The sequence below is a fragment of the Acartia tonsa genome, chromosome 3 (genome assembly GCF_053477335.1).
Source record: "Acartia tonsa isolate MP-2025a chromosome 3, ASM5347733v1, whole genome shotgun sequence".
Taxonomy (NCBI): Eukaryota; Metazoa; Arthropoda; class Copepoda; order Calanoida; family Acartiidae; genus Acartia; species Acartia tonsa.
Genome location: NC_137262.1, coordinates 49,677,842 through 49,689,298, shown reverse-complemented (window position 1 = coordinate 49,689,298; position 11,457 = coordinate 49,677,842). Strand labels below are relative to the sequence as shown.

The 11,457-nt window shown below is 32.6% G+C and overlaps 2 protein-coding genes across 5 annotated transcripts; both read left to right on the top strand.

Annotated features, from left to right (window-relative positions):
- The first annotated feature begins 2,058 nt into the window (after positions 1-2,058).
- LOC145314501 (uncharacterized) lies at positions 2,059-7,148 on the top strand. 4 transcript variants are annotated; one of them, XR_013877788.1, is made up of 8 exons: positions 2,118-2,186; positions 2,476-2,831; positions 3,630-3,688; positions 4,276-4,323; positions 4,946-5,046; positions 5,320-5,397; positions 6,606-6,797; positions 6,929-7,148. XR_013877788.1 is itself a non-coding variant. In XM_080154425.1 (8 exons), the coding sequence occupies exons 1-7, from the start codon at positions 2,140-2,142 to the stop codon at positions 6,733-6,735; spliced, it is 819 nt and encodes a 272-aa protein (XP_080010551.1). In that variant the 5' UTR covers positions 2,118-2,139; the 3' UTR covers positions 6,736-6,770; positions 6,929-7,148. The 4 variants fall into 4 exon arrangements, 3 of the variants coding, with proteins under 3 accessions (XP_080010550.1, XP_080010551.1, XP_080010552.1); XM_080154425.1 differs by having other exon boundaries at positions 6,606-6,770; XM_080154424.1 differs by having other exon boundaries at positions 2,059-2,186; positions 6,606-7,148.
- A 906-nt stretch (positions 7,149-8,054) lies between these two features.
- Positions 8,055-10,516, top strand: LOC145314498 (NADP-dependent alcohol dehydrogenase C 1-like). Its single transcript, XM_080154418.1, has 3 exons — positions 8,055-8,398; positions 8,790-9,438; positions 10,268-10,516. Exons 1-3 carry the CDS (start codon positions 8,132-8,134, stop codon positions 10,444-10,446), a joined length of 1,095 nt encoding a protein of 364 aa, XP_080010544.1. The 5' UTR covers positions 8,055-8,131; the 3' UTR covers positions 10,447-10,516.
- The last annotated feature ends 941 nt before the right edge of the window (positions 10,517-11,457 follow it).

The window sequence follows — 11,457 nt, the reverse complement described above, 5'->3', positions numbered from 1 at the left end:
TTGATCTTAGGTTGTGAAGGTTGTGTATATCCTCTTTTTGGATCTTATTGGGGGCGAATTAAGAAATTACGATGAAAAATGAAAAAATTTAGACCACAATCGTGTGCTTGTCTCTGTAGCCATTCTTTCAAGCACACTTCAAGCATATCCACCGGACCTATATGGTTCTCCTTTACAGTGAAGCTTCGCATAGTTCCCGGGAAGGTTTATAGCTATATAATTCAAATGAATTAACTATCTTTTAATTATGTAATCATTATTGAAACAAAATTATGTTTCATGATAAAGTTATTATATATATATTGGTTCAATATCCCTGACATTCCTGCTTTATTCTGCTTAATTTCTAGTATATGAAAATATTTCAGAAATGCAAAATACAAAAAGTTTAAAAACAAGGATGAAAACATCCAAAAAAGCGATTCTGATTAACTTGAAAATAGTATTTTGTACGTCATATCCTATTCCATTCACATTCCCTGAGTTATCTTTAAAAGCTTCATTATGAGGGTAGCCTGCGATGTTTCTTCTTTTTTTCACAAATGTTAATTGTGTGGTGATCGACATATATAAGACAACTATTACATCACATTACAGATAGAAGGAGAAAAAGACAGAAAGACAGACTATGAACACGAGTAGACTGTATGTGATAATAAAAATGTCACAAATGCTGAAATATTAAGACAACTTGATATGACGTACAGACTCTAATTACGGATAAGCGTCTCATGAATTAAAATCCGATCCAAATAAATCATATCAAGCTTAGCATTGCTAATTATTGCAAAGAAACCCCGCAGTGCGAATTTTCCTGGAAATACATGTTCTATTTGTATTTATTTGCAAAAATAAATATTTTAATTTGATAAAATGTGAAACGAAACGTGATATTGTTTAGTAGCGCAACAACTTTATCATTGACAAGCGGCTACGCCCCTAGAAGCCTCTAGTGGCACTTTGTTGCGTTCAAGTTTCTACGATGTGTTGCGTAAAAGTCTCTTTATGCGATACCTCGCAATGTTACGTAGGAGTCTCTACACTTAAAAAACAAAATTTCGGTGGTACCCTCCCCCCAAATAGTTATAAACCTTCCCGGGACCTATGAGAAGCTACCCTGTTAAGGAGAACCCGATCGGTTCAGCGGTTAGCGAGATCCTTCGGTACAAACAAACACCCAAACACACAGACAACCTGTTACTTTAGTATAAGGATAACATGGTTTTAGACTCACGATTTAAAAAATTCATACTTTTAGTATGCAAGTGTACTCTAATACAAGAACTTTTTCAGTAATAATTGTCATTTCAACAAAATATTTATTTAAACAATTTTCAATATTTTTGCTAGATTATTTTGACAATTTCTGTCAAATTTGCCTTGTCTAGCAAAGAAACACTTTCGTTATCGTTGAAATAAATTGAGAATAATAGGGATATTTGTTTGTTTATTATTTTAGGTTAGGTTAGATTAGGTAATCTTTGGTACTGGGTAGCCCTAGAGAGTTAAGGCACCGCCGCTGGTGTATACCCCGGAGGAGTTAAGCATAGGAAGAGAAAATCTATCCCACCTCCCCTTACTTTAATTTTTTAGAGAGAGGAGGGCGGTTTCAGTGTTCGATAGGCACTTCGGAGGAAAGAATTATTACTTTTTCCATTTTCATCTCGTGTTTGAAGCTCTGCTGCTTATGTATATAACTGTCACTGTTAAAGTTTCAAGTTCAGAGGGAAATTGGATATTTAAAGTAATATTTTGTTATGCTATTTTGCACACAATTGTTCTTGTTTAATTCCATGTATGCATGTAAGTAAATAAGATTATTGAAATTGAAAATCAGAATACAAATTTAGTTTACTTGTACCTTGACTTTGCAAGTGAGGAGAACTTTAACAATAACATAAGGTGCATTTTTTCACTTTTGAATCTAAGCTGGCATAATCCCTAATTTGAATCTTTTGGCTGACCAAATATTCAAATCTTAATCTAAAACGTATAGACTTAAAAACTAACCTTGTGTAATATACTTTACCTATAAAAAAAATCATCAAAACTCGTAGTGGTTTAATTGGTGTTCAAAGGCGAAGAACTAATTTTTTAACGTCAATATTTTTTCCTGTAGAAATGAGATAAAAGCTTAAAATGATATCAAGTGAGGAAAAAGGAGCAAAGAATCCACATCAGCAATGGTAAAATTGAAATTATATTTTTCTTGTGTTTGACAGTCCTTTTGTTAATTCTACGTCTAAGAGAGGCCTGTTCGTTTTTCTTAAAGGTTAAGGCTTTTATGCGGGGTCCCATAACTTATTTTCAATCTCTTTTTTCTTAAGGGGGGGGGGGGATTGGGTAGTGCAGTTACGACTTTGCACTTTGAGAAAACCGCAAATATAATTATTTTTATTTCTTAACTTATCTTTTATTTTACCTATGCAATTTTATCTGTTAATTTTTCTTCCTTTACCTAGAATTTAATTTCAGGTTTCAAGCTGTGTTTGTGCAGGCTATACAGGAAGATGATACTGAAATAACCTTTATTGACAGTGACATCAATGATACATCAATTTATAACAATGGCTTTAACAACAAGAGTATCAACAATACCAATGAAAACAAAAATAAAAACAGTTCCCTATTTGAAATGATAAATAACACATTTGTGACAGAAATATCTCAGAAACCAACGGAGATTTATGATAATGACTCCCAAAGGCAAAAAATGACAGAAGAGTTTACTGGAAGTCAAGGCATTGCCCTTACTGATCTATTTGGAGTCGAGAATTTGAAACATTTTGACGGAGTTCAGTGTGAAAATGATAAGAAATGGGTTTCTCAAAGTTAGTATTTTGTAACTTTACAACTTAACGGGAGGATGGATAAATGGCTCTTATCCTCATTCTTTACAATGGATATAGAATATACATGGATATTATGACAGGCAAAAAATTGTCGTCAATTTCGGTTGCTAGCATGGACATCACTTATTGGTCAGTTCGTTCATCCAGTAGAAGGGGAGAGGATTTTCTTTACCCTAATTTTTTTAAGTTACATTTTTCAATGGTCCTATGTTATACACATGTATTTTGTTCTATATGTAGTCTGTCGGTCTGTAAAAGAAAATACTTAAAATATCCTGGGGTTCAAAATCAGCTTTCTTTCGTTCTTTATCTGTGATGAGCAGATTTATTAAAAAGGAAAAAACTTAATTTTTAAATAAAATTAAGAGAAAAATCGATATAGTATTACTTAGATGTTGCACAAGATTTCCATGTACTCTAGTAAAGTGATACTCGCAACTGGCTAAAACAACAATGTCAACCGTACATCCCCCGATATACCCAATCCTCTCCCCTTCTACCGGATGAACGAAATGACCAATAAATGTGGTCCATTTTAGCAAATCAAATTGACGACAATTTTCCCCTTCAATATATTCACTAGCAGAATTAATTTATAAATACACAAAGAGTCCATTCCTTTAATTCAGGCTTCTCTTTGTATGTATGCTGAAAATAAATTATTTTTTAAACTTTTAAAGAATCTTTTAAGCTTACCTAGCATTTTAAAATGATTTTTATTTGTTTTAACATTTAATTTATATAATATTAATTTTGATATTGTTTGTTTGTGCTTAGATATATCTCGTGTACGACTAGTACTTTCTTGTCTGCTAGAGATGCAACAACAAGGAAAGGTAAACAAACCAACAAAAATATTTTAAGTGAAAACTGCGTGTTAGAAAATCATTAAAATGGCGAGTAAAAAGGTAATATTGAAAGTATTTTTTTACATTTTCAAAATTAAAATTAAAATTTTAGTTATAACAGACAGACGGATAGAAAATTAGTTTTAAAAAGCTTTGTTTTTAATTTTACTTCAATTATGACCTTATTATTAAATTTGATACTAACTATCATTGTTTTATTATTAAAACAGTTATCATTATTGTAATATGATCTAGCTTTGTTTTGGGAGTGGAGCTTTTCTATGATCTTATTAGAGCTTTAATAAATATAATTTTCAAACCTCTTTTAGCTTCTCTGTCGCTTACTCTTGTACTTAAAAAGAGTATAAATTTCAAGCTTTGCTACTTGAAAACAAAGTATAAAAAAATACAATTTCTTACCAACTTTGTTTGTTAACATGAATGTAGTTTTCATTATTGATCTTTTGTCATTAACCTTTCTTATAATAGACTAAAATTTTGTAAGAAATGAAATATGCTCAGCATGCATGAATATAAATATTCTTGTTTTAGAAATGAAAATTTATATATTTCAGTGCCTGATGGATCGTTCAGAGTTTAGCAACAGCTATGCCTCTCTTATGGTAAGTTTTTATTTCTTTTCTAATCTGAATAAATCCTCTTATGGGTATGTACTCAGAATAGCCAGAAGCCTGCCCAGGACCTTAGTGATGTGATTAAAAAGGAGACGACCTTTTTGAGGTCTTTTATGGACACTACACCAAAATACATCTTTTTTTAAGTAGTAATGTACCTAATCCAAGGTCAAAAAGAAAATAATTGTGAAATGTATAAAAGATCTATGATAGATTTTAGATTTGATTTGTTCATTGTTTACTGTTTTCTATTTATGATAAATTATTTCCTTAAGAATATTGTATTTACAGTTGCCTTTATCTTCTCAATCCATACCACACAGTAGTAGGATGGATGCCTGTCCATCTGCTTGTCTGTATAAGGCGTAAGATCTCGATAACCGCCAAAACGGTGAGGTTGGGCTTTTCAGGGAATACACCTTCTTGTCCTGTGGTGATTTTAAGCTTTTTCTCCCCCGCCCCCACAACTTTTTTTTTATTTTTTTTTTGTTAATGTTTTGTAAACATCTTTTTGTGTGCATACCCTAGAGGCTAGGAGCGAAGCTACTAGTGTGCTCTATATAAAATACCCTATTTATTTTGTATCCGTATATTTGTAATTGTATTATAGTGGCAGTGTGCGAGTACATTATCACGAGTACAAGGAATAGTTGCAAGGGCTAATATGAACTCATCTAAATATTACACCATCGCACATATTGATCAAAACAGGTAGTTTTTAGTATTATTGGCATCTAATCCGTGTCTGTCCCATCTGAACTTGGAAACAAAATATGATTTCAAAAGCTTCGGATTAAGGAAGAAGTCTTTTTGTAGAGTTGTCTTTAGCTATGTTACTACTTAACTGCTTTCATGTGTTTTATATCTATTTATATATTTGTTAAGTCTGTCTGTCCTTTTTTTCTTTGAAATTTCTAGTAAAATATTCCACGTAAACTTACTTATTCTTTCAACTTCGCTACTAATAATCCTTTTTTTGTCCAGTCGACATCAGAGCAGTAATGAGTCAACTCAAGTAAAGGGAAGGATTCAACCTGTGTTTCAGTTTCTGGATGTTAGCAGGTATTATTGACATATCATCTATGCAACTATGGGATGTTAATGTATATATCCATTGAATGCCAGTCCGTTCAGCTTTATATAGAAGTAAGTTAAGAAACGTGCTTTTTCTTTCTTACTGATATTTAGGCACTTCAAAGAAATTAATGATAATAAAATTTCTTATATCTATCCATTATTCGCTATTTTTATTTTTATTTTAAAATTTGCATTCATATTCGAATATTGTTCTTTTTGGATTTCTAGCTATTTTTGAGATCCAGTTGTGAATATTATATCCTTCGTTTATTTAAAGGTTGTAAAATCCATGAATGTAATTTGAAAGGTAAGAAAGAATTTTTGGGTATAGTCCCTTTCGTGACAACGCCTCTTAAGTGGTGTTTCGTCCTTTTTTCACAGTAGATTTTCTTCTATTTCTAGCTCCTGCGGGGGGCTCTAACCCTGCGGGACAATCAACTAACCTAACTTAAAATAACCTATGAAAAGCTTCTGTGAAAATACGACGAAACGCCCCTTAAGAGGCGTTGTCACGAAAGGGACTATACCCGACTATTTTGATGATGTTGCTCAGATACAATATCTTGTAGGTCATGACTTTATCGTTTTATGTAAACGTAACATTACAAAGTTATAGTTGCATGAAGTGCATTTCAGAAAATGATTTCAAGCATTAGTTACAAGTATACCATCAAACACGTCTAATTTTGTATTACAATAGAAAACAAACAATTAGATATGACTAAATTAGTCGTTATGTTTTTTTTGTAAAAAATAAGCTAGCTATACAAATTGCATATATCACAAAATACGATTTTTTAAGTCGTGATATTTTTAAAACTACATGGTAGAAAATTTAAATTCTTTTCAATATATGCCCTATTAATGTATTTTAAACCATTGAACGGAAAAAAATAACAGTTCAAAACTTCAAGTTAAAATGCATTACGTGTAAAACCCCTTTGTGAATTTGAAAAAAATTCATGTCATTATTGTTTTTTCATTCTTTAGCAAATTGATCATAAGCAAAGGTTTAAGGCTTTTAAATTTTTAATTTTCATATTTTAGTCTTCGGATTGTTTATATGCTATTTCTGAGATGGTTATGTGTTAGTTTTTATTGGTTTTAGACTATTTTTTGCCACTTGCATCGAACCTAGAATACAGGGTCCCAACCTCTTAAACGAAGAAATCTAAACTTTTTTTTATTTTTAGTGATGATTTGTTAGAAGAAAACAAGCATGAAGATATAACCTACCTACCAGCGGAAGAATCACAAGAAATGGAATTATTTAGTGATGATTCTCAATTCTCTTATCCTGTTTATCCTATCAATTTCTATTAAATATTTAGTAAATAGTGTCTGTAGTTTTTTATTAAGTCTGCCTAAATTGAAACTGTTATAATGTAAGCCACACTTTTTGTCATTGAAAAAAATAAAATCGGTAAAATCTTGTTTAACTGGAGGAAATGTTTTGAGGTATCATTGTATACATATTGCTAAAAATAATTAAAGGAATGTTTATTATCAATTTTAGCACACTTATTAAAAATTGCATGACCACCCTTGTAATATTTTAATAATAAAGTATAACTTATAAAAATAACTTTTATTAATATACAAAAAAATGAAGTCTTATGATTTAATTAGTGCTAAAGAATCCTATTTTATATAAAACAGTTTTATATTATTTTTACATTTGGAACTAAAATTTATTTATGTATGATTATTTTATTTCAATAAATATTACTACATGTGCATAATAAGGTTATTTACATTTTTTGTTATAATAAATGGTCGGTCAGTATACAAGGATCGCCATGTACGTTATAAATTCTCTTTTGGAAAACTCTTGAGTCTTGGGCATATTCGCACAAGACACAATTTTAATATTTTGGCATTAATCCTATTATATAAAGTAGTAAGCTTTTTTGTTTGTAGCGAAGGATCTCGTTAACCTCTGAACTGATATGGTTCTCCTTCAGAGGGGTGCTTCATATAGGCGCTGATATGGTTTTGATCTATTTTATTTTTATTAATAAGTCTTGGTTTGGTTTTAGGCTATTCTTCTGTCCTTCCATATCCTTTCGAATATAGTCCCCCTAGATGCTAGGGGCGCCTCCGCTAGTTATTAATAAAGGGGTGTATAGATTAAAATTAGTGCAATTTTCCATAATCCTAGGCTGATAAAACCGGAATTTAAGCAACCCAACTTTTGTAATAACCCACTACCCCCCCCCCCCCCCCACCCCCACATACCTTTTTACAAGCTATGGCAAGTAAGCGGTCAAGATGAGCTATCCTGAGTACAAAATGAAAATTGTTCTGACACCTGTTACTGTTTACGCATATCAGTAAAATTTAGCTAAATTAACTGGGGTACAAAGTTTATGGTATTGAATGCCCTTTTATTTAAATCTGTATAAATTATACTAGAGGGAGAAAGGGTTAAATAATTTTATCTCTCCATCACAATGTCCAAGTAGCAGAAGGCAATTTAATAGCAGACGATAAAGGTCATTGATATACTATAGATTTGTGGGCAAGAATCCAAAAGTAACAACAATATTACAGACGCATTCCAATTTTGGCTTATTTTTCTGCTTTATAAAAACACTTCATATAAATTCTTTTTGATGAACTGTCATGAGTAAGTTATTTGAATAGAAGCTTCATATAAATCAGTATTAATAAAGTTTTAAGTTAAACAAGACCTTGTAATTTGATTTTTATTTGAAAAATGTCAATGTATGAAACAACAGCCTGGGCCAAAAAGTCTGCAACATCTAATTTTGAAAAAATAACTATCCAAAGAAATCTACCAGGCGATAATGATGTGAGATTTGATCTTCAATATTGTGGAATATGTCATACTGATGTGCATACTGTTAATAATGATGTTCATATTGGACTGGATGATCTTGGTGGTACTCAGTATCCTGTTGTACCTGGACATGAGCTGGCAGGCATAGTGGCTGCGGTTGGAAAGAATGTTACAAAGTTTAAGGTAAAAAGTAGTGAAATATGATCACTAAAAATTTGCTTTATTGTCACACTATTTGGATGCGGGGGGGGGTATTGAGGGGAAAACATTAGTATTTACAGGGAGGGAATTGACATTGGACTGGAAATTAAACAGGTACCCAGAGTTGAATAAACACATTCTTTTATTCGTTGGGTTGGAAATTTTAGGGACTCATGGTTCTGTAGAAAGAATAATTAAATTAAATATGATAAGAGTTTATGTAATTTGCTATAAAAATTGTATAGCCAATGAACTATTGCTCAATAACATCTTATCCATAAGTCTGTTGGATGCTCTTCTTATTTTAGTAAGTTGATTTACTTCTATGAGCGATGCTTCATATGATTACATTTATACATATTCATTTTATTAGGTTGGTGACAAAGTAGGAGCAGGTGCCATTTGTGACAGCTGCATGACCTGTGACAGCTGTCAAAAGGGCGACGAACATTTCTGTGAAAATGACTTCACTTTCACGTATGATGCTGCTATCAAACATGGCCACCTGGTCACTGAATCTGGTTATACTTATGGTGGCTACACTGCTTCACATACTCTCCATGAGAGTTATCTTATTAAGATTCCAGATGCTTATCCCCTAGAGAAAGCTGGACCGGTATTTTGTGCTGGCATTACCATGTATTCTCCATTGGTTCAATGGAAAGCAAACAAAGGCGGAATGAAAGTTGGAATAATTGGCATTGGTGGACTAGGACAGTTTGGCTTGAAGCTAGCCAAAGCTATGGGCAATGAAGTTTATGCTATATCAACGTCACCAGATAAAGCAACAGCTGCTAGAGATGCCGGAGCTGACCGCTTTATTGTGTCAACAGATGCTAACAGCATGAAATCAGCTGACAACAGTATTGATCTTATACTGAACACAGTGCCAGCCCCTCATCAGTTGTCCCACTACCTGCCACTGCTGAAGAAGAATGGAACTTTGGTTCAGCTTGGACTCGTACTGACTGATCATCATGTTCAACAAATTCCATTGTTGTTCAAGCGTATCAACATTACAGGTAAGTCTGGTCTTCGGTCAGTCAATAATGCTAGGGTGGCCGGATTTGTATTAAAGTGCAGATAATTTACTTTTCAGTTTGGCTCCGAATCCGATTCGCTGGATTATAACATCATCCTTATACTATAGTAACAGGATGTTTGTCTGTCTGTGTGTCTGTCTGTCTGTGTGTACCGAAGGATCTCGCTAACCGCTGAACCGATCGGGTTCTCCTTAACAGGGTAGATTCTCATATGTCCTGGGAAGGTTTTTAACTATTTTGGAGGAGGGTACTACCACCCTCCCAAAAGAAATGACAAAAAAATGGAAAATTTTCTTAACATCTGGGAGACTTCAACGTCAAATAAGGTGGTATCGTACATAAAAAATTAACTTTAACAAACAAAAACATTTAAAGTGCCACTAGAGGCCTCTAGGGGCGTAACCGCTAGTATAACATATCGTATTAAAGCAGTTTTAAAAGAGTATTGAATAAATTATTTTGGGTTAATCCTGTTTTGTTGGACCATTTCTTCGTTTCCACATCACTGCACTTTCCTTAACTTCCCCTTTCCTACTTTACATTTAAGGCAAATCAGTATAGCAAGTGCTTCCATTTGAAGTATGTTTATTTTTCGTGAATTTATATTAAGAGTTATATCACTTTAAAATGGGGCTTTGTTAATTTTTTTTGGATAGGTAGTGGTAAATTTCCCAAAAATAGAAAAAGTCCTTCTTGGGACATAAAAGAAGCTCAACTGCCATATCAATCCAGTATTTAAGAGGATATTTCCGTTCACACACACACATACACAACACATACATCCTGTTACTAAATTTATATTTTGCAGGATCTTTGATTGGTAGCATCCAGGAAACTCAGGACTGCATGGACTTCTGTGGCACACACAACATCATGGCTGACACAAAGGTGATCAAAGCAGAAGAGCTGGACGACCTGTTTGCTGTTCTTGCCAACAAGAATGATACTGTTATCAGGCATGTTCTGGATATTGCTGCCAGTATGTAAATTATCATATTTCTTAATGTAATAATTTAAATAATAATATATTCTTAACAATAAAGTTTGAGCAATAGAATTATCTTTTTAAACGCGAAGCTTTTCTATCATTAAGGATCGGTCCGTCCGTCCCGAACGGAAAGCTTTTTTAGTTATTTTAGATATGTTAGAAATATTCAATTTATTTCAAACTTTACATGGTCATTTCTGTATTAGTTAGTACGATTTAGAAAGTATAGCAACTATATATTCGTTTCCAGAATGTCCGTACGTCTATTTTAAACTTATTGATTTTTTTATTTTTTAACAGCAAACTTTTATTTGATAAAATTATCCGATTGATCTGAGTTTTGGAATACTAATAATTCCTAGGACTACAAAGTACAATGTTATAAGCGAAGCATATTTAATTCAGTAATAGAAATGTAAGTATGTCCTGAAACATTATCATGTACATAGCAGGTTTTCAACAAATTTACTTACAATTTTGTTTCGACTTGCATAAATTTATCAATAATACAAAGTAGAACGATGTCTGTCTGTTTGTTTGTAGCAAAGAATCTCGCTAACCGCTGAACCGATCAGGTTCTCTTTTACAGGGTAGCTTCTCATAGGTCCAGGGAAGGTTTATAACTATTTTCTTGGGGGGTGGGACATCCCCAACCCCCCTAAAATTGAAAAATACCCCCCCCCAAAAAAAATTTCCCATTTCCCAAAGAAATTTTTTTTACATTCTTATTTTAAATCTAAAATACGAAAATTTGGTTTTATCAAACCTCTTAAGGCCCAAGCGCCTAGAGGCTAGGGCGAAGCCGCTAGTATTATAATAATTCAGTTATTTGACACGAGTCAGATAAATTGATTTACCAACATTTTTACAATTAAAATAATTTTAGTTTGCTAAACACCGAGATCATATATTGCGGAATCATAAAGAATCCTACAAAAATAATGTACACACTTAATTTTACCAGAATAACCGCACGCTTTTAATGCAAGAGTGACATCTATAACTAGCAA

Bases quoted from the DNA above. Each gene is read 5' to 3' on its own strand.
- LOC145314501 (XM_080154424.1), top strand. From the start codon at position 2,140: ATGATATCAAGTGAGGAAAAAGGAGCAAAGAATCCACATCAGCAATG. The intron at 4,324-4,945 runs GTAAGTTTTTAT...ATTGTATTATAG, and splicing joins ACAGCTATGCCTCTCTTATG to TGGCAGTGTGCGAGTACATT. The intron at 5,047-5,319 runs GTAGTTTTTAGT...TTTTTTGTCCAG, and splicing joins GCACATATTGATCAAAACAG to TCGACATCAGAGCAGTAATG.
- LOC145314498 (XM_080154418.1), top strand. From the start codon at position 8,132: ATGTCAATGTATGAAACAACAGCCTGGGCCAAAAAGTCTGCAACATCT. The intron at 8,399-8,789 runs GTAAAAAGTAGT...TCATTTTATTAG, and splicing joins AGAATGTTACAAAGTTTAAG to GTTGGTGACAAAGTAGGAGC. The intron at 9,439-10,267 runs GTAAGTCTGGTC...TATATTTTGCAG, and splicing joins CAAGCGTATCAACATTACAG to GATCTTTGATTGGTAGCATC.